This window comes from Aethalodelphis obliquidens, unplaced genomic scaffold, assembly GCF_003676395.1.
Source record: "Aethalodelphis obliquidens isolate GAN/ISIS:26980383/991018 unplaced genomic scaffold, ASM367639v1 scaffold57, whole genome shotgun sequence".
NCBI classification, from domain to species: Eukaryota; Metazoa; Chordata; class Mammalia; order Artiodactyla; family Delphinidae; genus Aethalodelphis; species Aethalodelphis obliquidens.
In genome coordinates, this window is record NW_020838001.1 from 4,057,301 (window position 1) to 4,072,921 (window position 15,621).

General features: G+C 45.3%; 1 protein-coding gene across 2 annotated transcripts; it reads left to right on the top strand.

The window, feature by feature from the left end:
- Positions 1-5,423: 5,423 nt before the first annotated feature.
- Positions 5,424-15,294, top strand: PRELID3B (PRELI domain containing 3B). Of its 2 annotated transcripts, none has more exons than XM_027086846.1 (6): positions 5,424-5,648; positions 9,535-9,703; positions 10,862-10,951; positions 11,384-11,454; positions 11,575-11,677; positions 13,215-15,294. In XM_027086846.1, exons 1-6 carry the CDS (start codon positions 5,617-5,619, stop codon positions 13,332-13,334), a joined length of 585 nt encoding a protein of 194 aa, XP_026942647.1. In that variant the 5' UTR covers positions 5,424-5,616; the 3' UTR covers positions 13,335-15,294. The 2 variants fall into 2 exon arrangements, with proteins under 2 accessions (XP_026942647.1, XP_026942646.1); XM_027086845.1 differs by lacking the exon at positions 5,424-5,648 and adding an exon at positions 6,027-6,360.
- The last annotated feature ends 327 nt before the right edge of the window (positions 15,295-15,621 follow it).

Genomic DNA, 15,621 nt, shown 5'->3' on the forward strand with positions numbered 1-15,621 from the left:
CCTACTCCGTAGCTATTCAAAGCATTGTCTTATGACATGTTTTGACTTTGGGAACCATCTCTTGTCAACTTTCTCTTCTCAGTTGCTAGCTGCCTTGATTCCACAGGAAGTCATCCACTGGTGGTTTCACATGTGATGTAGGAGGTCTTGGGGGTCACCTGCTCAACCTGATAAAATCCTGCATCTTTTCCCAGCGTTGCCACTTCACTTTCCAACAGTTGGTGGTACATTTTCCGCCATAGACAAGCACTGAGAGACTAACCAGAAGACACCTGGGCTCAACAAGGTCTAGGCTAGTGTTCTCAGCAGGTGCTAAGTTTCCAAGCGTTTGGCTCAGGAATAAATATGTTCATGTTTTGATGATTCTTGCTTCCCAGTATGGCCACAGGCCCTCTCATCCCTCTAACAGAGAAGTTGCTATTGTCTGAGTGTTTGTGCCTCTCCCCCCGCCCCAAATTCATATTGAAATCCTAATGTCCAACACAATGACATTAGAAGGTGGGGGCTTGGGACTTCCCTGGTGGCCCAGTGGTTAAGAATCCATCTTGCGGGCTTCCCTGGTGGCGCAGTGGTGAGACTCTGCCTGCTAATGCAGGGGGACACATGTTCGAGCCCTGGTCTGGGAAGATCCCACGTGGCACGGAGCAACTAGGCCCGTGAGCCACAACTACTGAGCCTGCGCGTCTGGAGCCTGTGCTCCGCGACAAGAGAGGCCGTGATAGTGAGAGACCCGTGCACCGCGATGAAGAGGGGTCCCTGCTCGCCACAACTAGAGAAAGCCCTCGCACAGAAACGAAGACCCAACACAGCAAAAATAAATTAATTAATAAACTCCTACCCCCAACATCTAAAAAAAAAAGAATCCATCTTGCAATGCAGGGGACACAGGTTCGATCCCTGGTTGGGGAACTACGATCCCACATGCCTCCAGGCAACTGAGCCCATGCCACAACTAGTGAGAAGCCTGCACGCTGCAACAAAGAGCCCACATGCCGCAACTAAGACCCAACGCAGGCAATAAATAAATAAATATTTTAATAAATAAATATTTTTTAAAAAGAGGGTGGGGCCTTTGGGAGGTTCCCAAATGGATGAGATCGATGCTCTCACAAAAGAGGCCCGAGACAGCCCTCTTGCCCCTTCCACCAAGTGAGGCCGCAACGAGAAGTCAGCAGCCCGACCCTCCTGGCATCCTGATCTTGGGCTTCCAGCTTCCAGGACTGAAAGAAAGAAATTTCTGCTGTTTATAAGCCACCCAACCTGTGGTATTTTGTTACATAAGTCTGAACTGACTAAGACAGGAGTCACAACTTTGTACTTTACATTGCAGCTGTGGACACGCACACACAATACAATCACAAGATCTATACAGAGTACCACCAGCACAGAAGCAGAAACAAAGCGTTGGGCCGAGCTGGGGAGAGGCACACCCGTGAGGTACTCGGGGTCAGGGGAGTATTTGCAGCCTCAAGACATGAGCAAGAATCTTTAGGGCAAATGAGGGGAAAGCGCCTTCTGGGCAGAGAACACCGCGTGCAAAGTTCAAGGGTGTGGAACGTGTGGCCTGTTGAGGGACAGCTAGTAGTCGCTGTAGCTGTAAAGGTCAGGTGAGTTGGCGACTGGAAAGACAAAAGATGGAGTCCAGGCAGGTAAACCTGTCTGATCCTAAGTCCAGATTCTAAGAGCCTGTTAGCCTGAGCCCAGCGTTTCTACGACGCTTTTAGAAATGTCAGTAGCGTTTCTACTGACGCTGAGGGCCAGCACTTTTTTGATGTGAGGGACTGGCTCTGTCCTGTGTCCTGTAGAGTGTTTAGCAGCATCCCAGCCTCTGCCCACTGGATGACAGGTGCACCCCCCTCCCCAGCTGTGACAACCGTAAAGGTCTCCAGACATTGTCATGTGTTTCTCGGAGGAAGTCGCCACTGATTGTGAGCTGCTGGTGTAGTGTCAGCTCCATGATTGTAGCGAGGGCCTAGAATAGGTGATCTGTGGCTATTTCTTGAATAAATAAATGAAGGGAGGAAAGGCAAAAAGGTTGGGAAGAATGTGTTCTCTGAGTGCAGAGAAATATAGAAGAGGATTAACGATGAAGAAGCTCACAGTAAATTCAGAGACAAGGGTCATGGCTGAGAGGTTCAAAGGAAGAGGTCGGTTTGGAGTTTGAAGAGCACAGATGAGGGTTAAAGAGCAGTTAAGAAGCTTGGAAACTGACCCCAATATGAGACACACCCACTCCTGAAGTCTATGAAAGATGATGGAGAGGCCACAGGCTTACTGTTTGGCTTTAATAGTTACGTGTTGAGTGAAAATCAGGAGAGAAAAAAAAAATTTTTTGTATTTGTTAAAAAACTGATATAAGAAACTTAGGTAATAATGGAACAGATGGTATGAAGACAGGGCAAATTGTGAAGATGGCATGAGAATGACTGACTTGGGGAATTAAAGGCGCCGGCGCGCAGCTGAAGTTGAGGCACGTAACTTCATCTGCTTCTCCTGCCAGGCCTGTCTCTGTGCCCCACGAACGTGGCCCTGCTGCCTCTTCACTTCCCAGCCCCTAATGGAGGCCCTTCAGCCAAATCCTGCTCTGCAGCCCGGGAAGAGGCTCCACCACCATCTCCTAAGAAGGAGCTGCCTTCACGGCCATGGGCCTCTGCTCTGAACACCTAACCCCATCCCACCCCCGCTTTAAAAATCTTCTAGTTTTTTGTGTTTGTTTAAATTGAAGTATAGTTGATTTACAATGTTGTGTTAGTTTCTGGCATACAGCAGCGATTCAGCTATATATAGATTCTTTTTCAGAGTCTTTTCCATTATAGTTTATTACAAGGTATGGAACATAGTTCCCTGTGCTGCACGGAAGGACCTTGTTCATCTTCTAGTTATTGTTCGCCTTGTGTTTTGGCTCCTCAGCCAGTTTTGAAGTTTCTCGATGGTAGGAATCCCATCTGCATTCTCCCCAATGCGCACCCCAGGCACAGGGAAGGGCGTGAGGCTCTGGGGATTGTGTGTCATCCTGGTAAGTAAGTGTCATAACAGCCAGTCACCGGGGCTTCCTTGATGGCTCAGTGGTTAAGAATCCACCTGCCGATGCAGGGGACACAGGTTCAAGCCCTGGTCCAGGAAGATCCCACGTGCCGCGGAGCAGCTAAGCCCGTTCGCCCGTGCGCCCGCGCACCACAACTACTGAAGCCTGCGTGCCGAGAGCCCGGGTTCCGCAACAAGAGAAGTCACAGCAATGAGAAGCCCGTGCACCGCAACGAAGAGTAGCCCCCGCTCTCCGCAAATAGAGAAAGCCCGTGCACAGCAACCAAGACCCAACACAGCCAAAAATAAGAACAAATAAATAAATAATTTTTTTTAAAAAAAGAGCCAGTCACCTAATGACTGCTAATGACTTGCCTGTTTCTGTGAGAGGCACAGTCAGTGACACGAGGCTTAGGTATCTAAAAACCATTCATTTGTTTCCTCTGTGTGTTCCTGTGTGAGTCTCCAGGAGAAAATCTATGTAAAGTCCTGCTCTCCAAACCCAAGTACAAGGTCGGTGGTATGACTTACACACAGAAGAGATAGTTGGGCCTAGATCTCCAGCCTTCCATGCCCCCATCCCCACCACTCAAGCTGTCGATAGACTGATATAGGATGGGGGGGGGGGTAGCTGTCATTTTCACAACTTTAAAAAACAGAAATATTGAACTAGGGGGCAGAATAACATTCTCTAAAATAAACAGAATAGGAATCCTGGACGGTGAACAGCTTCACGGAGCTCCGGGAATAGCGGAGACAGGCTGTTCTGTGCTGACGGTTCCTGAACCAGTGTTTTTAACACCCAGCGACATTAACTTCTCAATTGAAGCTAATGACATTAACTTCTCCGTAATCGAGGCTGAGGCTCTCTCAGCAGCCCGTAAAGCATTACCTCCCTAAGAATCCCCTCTAAGTACTGTAGGTTTTGTTTTTAAAGTCCTAGGTACCACAAACTGCACTTAGCAACTACCCAAGCATATTATTTCCTTCCTGTCCAATGTAATTTTTCTTTCTTTATATAAAGGGCCTCGGCTATTTTAAATAATTATCCTCCCTCCTAAATTAACCTGGCTTTTATTTGTTTTTAGCAATCAAATGAGCTAAGAACAAGAATGAGGCAGTGCTTCGAACTAGCTTCTAGGTAACTAGATGTAAAAATTTTCCTCCACAGCCATCATTTAAAACGGCAAATTTTTCTGTTAGGGGGTACAGGTTGTGGAGTGTGGTGGGTACCAGAGAGAGAGGCCTTGTCCTGAAAGCGAGGCCAGTTTGTCCACTGGACGAGGTTCATCTCGTGATGTGGATGAAACCGCATGCCATGCCATCCTGCCCCCTCACGTCCTTCTCATTCATTCATTTACGCAACAACCAGAGATTATGTAGGTGCAGGGGGATTTTTCTGGACAAGTCTGGCAAGACCCTCCCTGTCAGGCGCTTACAGTCTAGTGGCTGTATGATTCCAGTAATTCATTCATTCCGCGAAGAATTATTATTTCATTTTTCAATAACCATTGAGACCTTACTGAGAATCATTATTGAGCAAGGCAGGCAAGATCCTTGCCCTCAAGGGCTTACATTTGAGCGGAAGTTAAACAAATGAACAGGATGATCTCAAAGAGTGAGAAGTGCTAAGAAAAATGCAACAGGATGTGTGTCAGAGGAACTAAAGTTTAGAGGAGCTGCTAAGGAAGGGTGATACAGGAAGGGCGGGGGCCACTGACAGCTGAGCTGAGAGCCATCCTGTAAACCCCGGGCCAGCTGGCTTTCCACCTGTTCCATTGAGCACTCGTGCTTCCTAACTACACCCTCCACTGGGCACTAAGCGCACTGTCTGATGTTAGCTTCTCCCGTGTACTCTGTGTCTCTTCTCCCCGCCGAGGGGCAAAAACCTCCGGGAGGGCAGGTGGCACGAGCACAGGGCTGACTGCCTGCTTGGCTGGTTGCTTGCTTGGTTGATCGCTTAGCTGGTTGACTATGCACCCTCCACAGCCTGGGGTGAGACAGCAGGTAGGAGGAAGTTTCTAACGTGGCACCATGAACATTTGCTCAAGTGAACCCCGAACACACAGGAGATGTCGGTGTAAGAGGGCCGATTGGATCCGTCAACAGTCCTCGTAACGCCAGGCGAGCTCGGGCCCGGCGGGAGCGAGGAGGCGAGGAGGCAAGGAGGCGAGGCGGGCGGACGGGCTGGCGGGCGGCGCGCGCAGGACCCAGCTGGGCCCGGCCCAACTCTGCCCAGAGGTCGGCGTTCCCGCCGACGCCCGCGAGGGGGCGGACCGCAGGTCGCGTGCCGCGCCTGCGCAGCACAGCTCCCGCGCCGGCGGCCTGGAGCGTCGCCCTCGGAACTGCGCCGGCGCGGTGCGCCTGGCGCTAAGGGGCGGGGCTTCGTTGCGCCGCGCGCAAGGCTGGGGCAAAACCCAGGCCGGGATAGGGCGTGGGGCAGCGCGTCGGGACGTCCCTCGCGTCGGGCCCGATGGCGCGTGCGCATTGGGCGGCCGCCGGGGAGGCTGAGGGGCGGGGCCGGGGCAAGAGTGGCTCCTCGGCCTCGCTGTGCCCTATCGCCGCCCGGACACCGCGCGGGCCGCCGGCATCATGAAGATCTGGACTTCGGAGCACGTCTTTGAGTACGTTTGGGGCGGGGGCAGGTCGGCGAGGGGGCATGGGGTAACTGCGGGGTGGGAGGGCAGGCCGGGCCCGGAGTCGCGGCGAGGCCGGGGCGGCCCTCAGGAAGCTTCCAGGCGTCGGGCCTGGTGGGGGGAGCTGGGCCCGAGCGCCTCGGAGTCCTGGGGGTGGGGACGAAGGTCACGACCCTGGGGACGCCTCAGGAATGGGTTCCCAGGAGAGACGACCCGTCCGGGAGGGGGCTGGGGAAGGGGCCCTGGCGGCCTGCCTCCCGTGGACGCTCTTTTGCGGGGCGGGGGCGTCGTCGAGCACGTCGACGGCACTGGGGGTGGGACAGGCGCCCCGTTGCCACATGGGGCCTTGCAGAGACCTGTGAGTCGTGGCCCCGAGGATCGTGGGCTGTCGAGAGGCTGGTCGCTCCAGTATCTTCGGGTGGAGTTCCTTGCTTCGGAATGTGGACTTAGGGCGAGCTCAGGCGACCGCACAGCGGACCTTTTCCGGCAGCCCTTTGACCTGAGGAGTTAGAATTTACGGCCTTGAAATTGGAGTCCAAGGTCCAGCACTGGCTCCAACAAGCTGTGTGACCTTGGGTTTACGCATTTTCGTCTGAGACATGGAAGACGACGACGACGGAGGTGTCGTCAGGGCCTGACAGCGCTGAGATGTCTTTGAGGCCATGTTCATTAACATCTGTTGGTTAGGGAGAAATGTTTGGTAAGGAAAATAGGCCTTACACCAGTTGGATGTTGGGAATTAAATTCCCTTCTGGTTCCATGATTCATTGTACAAAAGAACCATGCATTTATTCGCCTGTATCATTTTTGCCTGAACAAATTGTTGATCATTTGTCTCATCACTCTTTATTGACTAATCTTTTTTCTTCTCACCCATTTGAAATGCCACCTTCCTCCTAAGACGCTTGTGATTTATATTTTAATCCATTTCTGAGCTATCTGTTCTATCCCAGTGGTCTGGCTGTTGTTGCCACACTGTTTTAATTTTTTTAGCTTGGCAGTATGTTTTAGTTTATTTCCAGGGCAATGTTTAAAACAAGTTGTAGGCTTTTCACACACTCAGTGAATCAGACACATGCAGGAGTCCACTGGATCCTGGAAGGTAGAGAATGTTAGAATCGGGGCAGATTTCTTTTCTCCCTAATGTTTACAATCTTTCTGGGGGAAAGAGCCTAAGTTTGTAGACTTTCCAGTGTTCTTTAACCAGGTCACATTCTTCACTACTCTGTTTCAGCCGTTGAGATCATGGATGGTTTCTTCTTTGCAGTTCTCTTCTGGGTTTAAATGCTTGAGAAGTTCTTGGCACTCCTTAGAATTTTCTTCCTTAACACTCTTCTACCTAGCTTGTTTCCTACCCCTCCCCACTCATTTGGCCCTCTTCTTTAATGTTTTCCTCTCTTCTTACCCTTCAGTGTAAATGTTCAGTGAAATTCTGTTGTTGGCCTTCTTGCATTTCATCAGGGACTATTAGTCTTTCTCTTTTTGTTGCACGTTTCTCTGAAATTTGATGAAAGCTCTGGGACTGTTCTCGCAGAAAATAGACATATTCACATAAATGCTCTGCATTTCCTGGGAGAAGAAGCCCTGATCCTGATTCTCCCCAGATAATGTGGACTTTTTAATCAAGGTCCCAGCTGATACACACATTTCTGGCACCCAGATCTGTACCTTGGGCTCCAGTCTTTCTTAAAATCCTTATTTTCAGGTCTTAGCAGGGTATCTCTACTCACATGTCCTGCAGGCTCTTCAGACTCAGCATCCCCGAAAATGAAGTCATTTATCTCCCCTCTCAAATTTTATGCTTTCCCTGTGTTTTCCATCTTAAGGATGTTACTAACTAACAACATCTAAGTCATCATTCTGAGTCTTTCCCATCTTTGATTTTCCAGTGCTTCCTTCTGAGGCCTAGCATGTAGTTGGCATCAGTTGAAGTCATTCATTGATTCCTTCAACAAACATGAAGGCCCACTAAGTGCCAGGCACTGTTCTTCGGATTGGTTCCACTTTGGTAAATAAATCAAGACACTGTTGCTGCCTCGGTGGAGTTAGCCGTGTTCCCCACCTCGCTTCATAGGTGAAAAGATTGGACAGCTCACCAAGCACGACCAGGTTCTACTGACTGACTGTCCTTTGGGGCCATCTTTGAATGTCTTGCAGTGTGAAGTCTTTTCACATGATTTCATTAATTTAGTTAAAGTGAATTACTGGAAGATTGTTAATTGTAATATGCATCCTTTGTGATTTTTGAGCTAGTCGTGTTTTATAAAGCAGTCTTCATCCAAGCTAAGTCAACGTCAACGTTTTCAAGTTGACTCAGAGGGGAGAGAATGACTGACTTAGAAATAATGCATAACCACCCCGAAGCCTTGCAATTATTAATTTTTTCAAGGAAGTGGGGGAAGAGATAAGTGCGTGGAAGCCACCTCCCCATGGTATATGACTAGATGGAGACAGGGAGGTGTTCATCTGATTCTCATTTTAGATAGTTTTCGTGGTAGCAATGAGAGTGCTTGGCCCCTATCACTTCTATTTGTGGGGACTGTTTAGCTTTATGAAGTAGCTCCGCTTATGTACCTGCAGTGTTTGCTGAATAAGGCTTGAGATTAAAACCAGAATGGGGTTCATTTCTGTATAATGTTAGAGCAAAAGTGAAGGCATTACGAGCAATGTTACTGGTTGTCCAGGATTTTGCAAAATGAGTGAGGCTGAGATCTTCCTTTTGTCCACGAAAAGTTGTCAGGCTTAGTTCTCTGAAAAGTTGAAGTAGATTACTGCCTACTTGTTTTGCTTTTGTTTTTTTTAACATCTTTATTGGAGTATAATTGCTTTACAATGTTGGTGTTTTGCTTTTCGAAAAATAAAAAGTCATGCTGTGTGGTTTATCGGTAAGTGTAGTTTGAAACACCGTCTCCAGATCTTGTCTTTCCTTTCAGTGAAGACGTGTAAAATCAGTCACTTTTAAGGCTCATTGTAGTTAATAAGAAGCTCATTTGAAATGGCTATCTTTGGTACAAGCATGTTGTCCAGATAAGTTGTGAAGAGGACAAATGTACATCACATTTTGAATCACCCAAGTACGTGTGCTTTTTGACGAATATAAAGATGCTGCAAGTTCCATGATATTATTACCATCTCGATCCTAGATGACAAGCAAATGCTTATTAAGAGAGAATATTAGAGAGTGGCACATTAGGAGCACCTTAAAAAAACATTTTATTGTATTGGGTGACCTTTTCAAAACAGAAATCAGAATCACTCTTGAGGAAAGTAATGGATAAAGATTGACTGGAGGGGCCAGTATTCTTTATTACCTTATTAGAGAAGAATACATGTTTAATATTATGATATTTAAATCAGTAATGCTTTGGATCTTTTTGTAATTCCTATGAGAATTTGTAGTGCCTATAAGTTCTTTTGCTCTTGTTACTTCTTTATGGCTTCACAGAAGTGGGGTCAGACAAAAGAATAAATGGTATAATAATATTTTTTGCTGTTTGTTTCTGTAGAACATAATTGTAAAACACATTTTTATGAATCAGTAATTCTTAGAAACAAAACTTACATGTGAGAGTGGACACTGGTAAGTGGACAAGGTGACTGAAGAACGGCTCTGTAGCGCCCTGTAGGCTATTTTAACCTTCTGGGCGCCAGCTCTGCCGCATCACCTGTGTGCTGAAAACATACTGAAATCTGCACATGTTCAAAATGTAGACTGAGCCTCCCCAAATCATCTTTCAGTCAACGTTTCAGAAAGTAGTCTTCCCTAGGTAAATTAAGTAAAGTTTAATTGTAAAGACTAATTGGATGGGTTATAAGAATGGTTTCATTTATATGCGTATTTTTTAATGTTTGATTTTTTTATTCCTGTCGGCAGCCACCCATGGGAAACTGTTACAACAGCTGCAATGCAGAAATACCCAAACCCTATGAACCCAAGTGTGGTTGGAGTTGATGTATTGGACAGACACGTAGATCTCTCTGGAAAGTTGCACAGCCATAGACTTCTCAGCACAGAGTGGGGACTGCCTTCTATTGTGAAATCTGTAAGTGTGTCTTTATTCCTGAAGCAATGTGACTGCTGTAGAGAAGTTTTCAAAACCACATTATAATTTCAAATAGGTTGTGGGAGCTGATTCTGAATGTCATTTTTGCATCAGTTCAAATTGTATTATAATAAACTTGAGTTATGAGTGTATAATGAATTGGAAATATTATTACAGTCTTCATGAAGGCACCTGATAAAACCTCCTGAAGGAAGCCAGCTAATGCTCTGTAATCTAAAAGTTTTATTCTGCTTTTCCTACTTTGCCAGCAACTTAAGATGTGGAAGCAGTGGTCTGGTGCTGGTTGTTAGCTGACAGTTGCTGTGGTCAGTGGTGGCCGCGCCTGTTAAGTGAGGAGCATGGTCTCACTTTGCTGCTGCCGTGTTTGTTCCAAGATCTGTTGCTTCTACCTGTACGTTTAAAAGCAATTCTATGCCCTTTCAAGGGAGCAGGCTTTAGTGAGCCAGTTTAACCAGCAAGAAAGTGGGCTGCCAGTTTATCGTGATGGGAGAGAACCCTGGTATAAGTGGACCCAGTTGTCTGTAGAGATTCTTTTTCTAGAAAGTGGGCCACCTCAGAAAAGTAAAGTACACATTTTCCAACAATTTGCTTCCATTGCACACACCACTGCACTAGATGGTGCGGACGCAGAAATGAGCACGGCTGGGATTGGCTTGGGGTCGGAGCACAGGGAATGACCCTGGATGTGCTGTGTTATCGTCGTCGTGAGGTGGCTGGTTTTCTGTCTGGAGACCGGAGCCACTGCGTCCTCTCCCTTGGGTCGCGCTAGGAAAACACTGACAGACACTCCAAACCTCTCCTTTCTCTACATGCCCTGCTTCCCGAATGTTCAGGCTCACTGTTCCACCCTCAACCTCGGCAGCTGCCGAGTCTTGCCTTGTACTCCGTTCGCTCTCCGCGGGCTGGTTGCTAATCGCCTCTGCTTGTGTCTTGGGCGTCTCATCTCCTTCGTGGTGTGTGAAGTCCTCTTACCATTAAACGGGCCTCCTTTCTGGCCTTTGTTGCTTTCTCATGTTTTTTATGAAAACAGATTTTTGGTTCAAAATATTAACACATTTTTACCTTCAAATAAAATATTGATACACTTGTTAAGAAATCCTTCTTCCTCTGATTACTAATTCTGAATGTTTTACTTAGCTTATTGGTGCAGCAAGAACCAAAACATATGTGCAAGAACATTCTGTAGTGGATCCCGTAGAGAAAACAATGGAACTTAAATCTACTAATGTAAGTCTGGACTCCCTTTTGTTTTAATTTTAAACTGTTTGGCTTCGTTTTTCCCTCTCTTTTGTAGTTGGTACACAAATGAATGTATGCTCTTCAGCCTGGCTTAGGAAATCAGTACTGAGATGCTGCATCGTCTCCGCCTGTTGGCGCTTAGCCTCAGCGCTCTAATGAGCCTGCCTGTTATTTCTAGGAGACGGCACTCAGTAAAGTGCACTTGGCATCGTGTGCGTGTTATTGCTATTATGACGCTTTTGTCAAATTTATTATCTTTTTAATAAAAAGGAAGCCATGAGCGGGGCAGCTTCCTTTCGCTGGCGTCAGAGTGGCCTGCGCGCTGCTGTTCCGTACGTTTAGCAAGGTTTCGGTTTGTGAATTAATTTTGGAAATATTTTTGGTTTCCAAGATGATTTGACTTTTTTTTTAATTCTATAGATTTCATTTACAAATATGGTTTCAGTAGATGAGAGACTGACATACAAACCACATCCTCAAGACCCAGAAAAGTAAGTGAAAAATATTTTAACAAACCTATTTTACAGTGTGTTTTAATTTTTTAATCAAATATTTCTTTGAAAAATGAAAATGAGGTCACCCTGAAGCTGTGTAAATGTGTTTTGTTCCAGAACTGTTTTGACTCAAGAAGCCATAATTACCGTGAAAGGGGTCAGTCTCGGCAGTTACCTCGAAGGCCTGATGGCAAGCACGATATCGTCAAATGCCAATAAAGTAAGTAAGGCTGCTCCCCGCTTGCTCTTTGTTTTGTTTTCTGTTTTTTCTTTGGGGGGTGCAGCGCAGGCTTGCAGGATCTCAGTTCCCCACACCCCCTGCGGTGGAAGCGTGCAGTCTTAACCACTGGACCACCAGGGAAGGCCCTCCCTGCTTGCTCTTACTCCTGGGTCTCGTTTCTTGGAAGCGCTGTCCTTGTGAGCTGACTCTGAGCCACTGCAGTGCGAGGTGATGTGGGCAGTTGCTGGCGCGGGCTCTGGGGTCCAGCCCAGCTGCCTGCACGTGCCCGCTGTAACTGGCCAGCCTTCCACCCTGGGCGATTAATTAAGTGAACCTCTCTGCGCTTCAGTTTCCTGTCTGCGAAGTGGAGATTACTCACCCGCCTTACAGGGTTGGGTGCGAAGAGTGAATGAGATAATATGGGAAGACTGCAGCCCTGGGCCCAGCATGGGGGAGGGGGGGAGCCATGTAGCAGTGCGTCACTGTTGAAAGCATAGATTCCCAACCTTTTTTTCATTAGCTCCCTTCACGCCCAGGTCCTCTGTAGATATTTTTCCCCTAATTACCCCCACCCCATGAAATTGTTTAATACTACAGATTATAGATATAGATAAATGGATATATGTCTGTGCTTTATACGTGAAAAAAGTGAGATTTTTCTCCACTGCCCCCCAACTAATTTTTGCCTGATTGAGAATGATTTAAAACAAAGTAAGTTCAGAGAAAGAGATGCCTAATGTACTGTTTTATAACACATGTTTAATATAATCGTTCAGCAGTCAAAAGATATTCATAGATGCCTTCTCTGTGTCAGGCAGAGTGCTAGGCTAGACTGGGGATACAGCGGGGAGCAAAACAAACGTGGTCCCTGCCCTCGTGGAACTAAGAGGAAGGCGACATTAATCATACAAAACGTCATTAGGAAAGGAAAAGTACAGAAAGGTATGACAGTGTTTAATGAGTGTTCAGTAAGTGATGTTTCTGCTGAGTTCTGAATGAGGGGAGGGTAGGCTGTGAGGGGCCTGCTAGGAAGCATTCCAGGCAGAGGAGCTGCGTGTGCAAAGGAGGCCCTGAGACCGGAAGCAGGAAATGCTCCTGTTCTGTCCCTCAAGGAACTGCATAGGGTCCAAGAGAGTGGTTGAAGTGGAAGTCAGGGACCAGAGCCTTCAGAGCCTCATACAGGATTTTGGTTTAAAATATGGACATAAAAAGAAACAAAAGGAGTTTGACCTCACCCCGAAAGGGGAACCATTCTAATCATAAACAAGTAAAACACCACTGTCATTTAATTGTAGATTCGAGAACATCTTTTGCAAAAATATAAATTAAAATCAGTATATAGATCAAGCCAGTTTCTCAAGGCATTTGATATTTGGTAAATAACGTTAGAGAAAAAAAAGCAAAGGTAAAAACAACCTGTCCTGGTGAGGTTTAGTTATGCTTGTACCGCTTCTTGTTACTTCCTGATGTGCCGTTTATTTGACAGGTGCCTTTGCTCTCACTTGGTAAGAATAAACATGTTGGATTTTTTTTTAAGGGCCGAGAAGCAATGGAGTGGGTAATACGTAAATTAAATGCTGAAATTGAGGAATTGACGGCTTCGGCAAGAGGGAGCATAAGGACACCAATGGCGGCAGCAGCATTTGTGGAGAAATGATAATGAAAGTTGATAACACCCAGTTCCCCAGGTCTCTACAAGCTGGCAGTATATTTATTTGTTATTTAAAAAATACAACTATATTTCCGGTAGGATTGTTTTTTTAATAAGCTGAAGAAGGACTATGTGACTTGATCAAAACAAAGAGGTGCAGGGGTTCTAAATCAAAGGGATTGGCTGAAATTAGTGTTGACGGAAATGACTGTCTGATTTTGAGGATTCCAGTATTTATGTAAAAATGTAACAATTTTTGAAAAGTACTTGAAAATTGGTATTGGCTGATCAAACCTCCTTAAGGCAGAGTTTTAAAGCTTTTCATGCATTGGAACTCTACCTGTCTTTGGACCAACCCCAGAACCAAGCAGAGCCACCTCTTACATACCCACCACTGCCCTGCAATAAACTTGGAGAACTTGCATGAGGGAACTCACTTTTAAAGGAGAAACTGTATAGTTTTAAAAAGACATTAATTGTATAAAATAACTTGCTCTGCTATAAACCACCATGAAAAATCACAGTGTTTTAATTTGGTACTCAACATTTTTGGAGTAAAAATTATCATGAAAGTAATAACTGACTCCAACGAAAATATATTTTATTGTGTTAAAGAGTACTGTATTGATTTGCCAAAGTTTTGTAACTTAGTAAATGTATTACCTTCCTTGGATCTGTACTTTATGACTTAGTATGCTGTGTTGTGTGCTGGTTATGTTAACTGAAAAAATAAAGTCATTACCAGAATTTTGCACTACTCTAAACTTAAACAGAAGAACAGCTGTTCACATCTTTTAGCATTTCACATTTGCCTAACTTATCAATTGCCATGTGTCAAAATTGTGGTTCTGTAATTGCTAAAGCATGATATGTCAGGTTATTTGAATATAATTCCTTTTTGAAGTAACTGTGACCACAAAACATCGTTTTTACGTGAAGAGCTGTACATCATTTGAAATTACTCGAATGATGTCTTGATCTGAAGCATAAATCCCAGGGACTTAATGTTTTTAAATAATACTGTGTCACTGCAGGGGATGGGGGCGGTGGAGAAGAAAAAAGAATAATAGGGTGAAAAAAAAGCATTGACCTAAACTAACCAGTATGTGAATTGCTTTGCAGCTTTTATTTATGGGAAATCCTTGCTTTGGATGCCAGTGGGCAGCTGCAATCTGGAAAACAATCCAGTAAATGTTGTGTTGTTTTGTATTTTGTAGCAGGCAATTAATTATCAACCGTTAAATAAGAATACCTTTGATACTGGGAATTGTTGCATACAGAATATTTTTGTTAAAAGGTGATGAGCTCTTGCCTTTATTTCACAGTACTTAAAGTGATAAACTTCTAGTCAGGTTTCCTATAAAAGAAACCAATTAATATATGTACCTAAACCACAAAAATAGTATACCAGGCTATTTGAAAATTATTGTTTTTCTATTTAAAATATTGTTTAGCTTGCGACTTCTTAGGACATTTGTAAAAGCAAGTTAAAGCCAATAAGGTTTTTGATTATTTTTTGTAACCGGAGATGGTTTTTACAATTAAAATAACATTTCAACTAAACAAACCATTGCTAAATAATGATATTTAATAATAAGTTGCCTTGTATAACTTCTGAAAATTATACTTGTTCTGAAAAGTATAAGAATACCCTAATGATAATAAGATTTCTAAACAAAATTTTATCCTGTTTTTTTTTTACTCTGATCTAGTGACAAAATTCTATAGATTTTCATCTTCCAGTGTAGTTACTTTTCGTTAAGTAGCTCGTAGGTAATGGCTTTTACCTGTTAAAATATAACAGGTAACAGCAGGCATTCGAGAGGACTAAACTGGAGTAGAGTGTTCATGGGTTAGAATTAGACTCTCGGATTATGGAGCATATTATCCTGTTTAATGTTAAAGATGGGTCTTATATGAATTAAGAAAAACCTTCCTGTTAATAAAAACTTCCTTTTAACTATGATGTTTTTCCTGATTATAATTTCTCTTTAGTAACTAAGGAGCAAAAGAAATGCTTTTCCTTGTAAGAATTCACCTAATTGCCGCGCGCTCGAGCCGGCTCTGCGCCGCGAGGTTGAGTCTCTTAAGCTGGACGCGCTGGGCCTCCTCCCCTCCTCCCTCCGATGTCCAGTTCATTCTCCCCGGCCAGGTTCTGGTGCCCCGGGCCGGCCTGAAACCCTAGGGATTGTCGGAGGGCGGCTCGTTTTAACTGTTAACTCGGGGCGGACATGCTTGAGTGTTGTCAACATGAAGGTCTGGACGCGGCCGTCGGGTCCGGGGTCGGGGGGGG

Bases quoted from the DNA above. Each gene is read 5' to 3' on its own strand.
- PRELID3B (XM_027086845.1), top strand. From the start codon at position 6,323: ATGTTCATTAACATCTGTTGGTTAGGGAGAAATGTTTG. The intron at 6,361-9,534 runs GTAAGGAAAATA...TCCTGTCGGCAG, and splicing joins TGGTTAGGGAGAAATGTTTG to CCACCCATGGGAAACTGTTA. The intron at 9,704-10,861 runs GTAAGTGTGTCT...TGTTTTACTTAG, and splicing joins TGCCTTCTATTGTGAAATCT to CTTATTGGTGCAGCAAGAAC.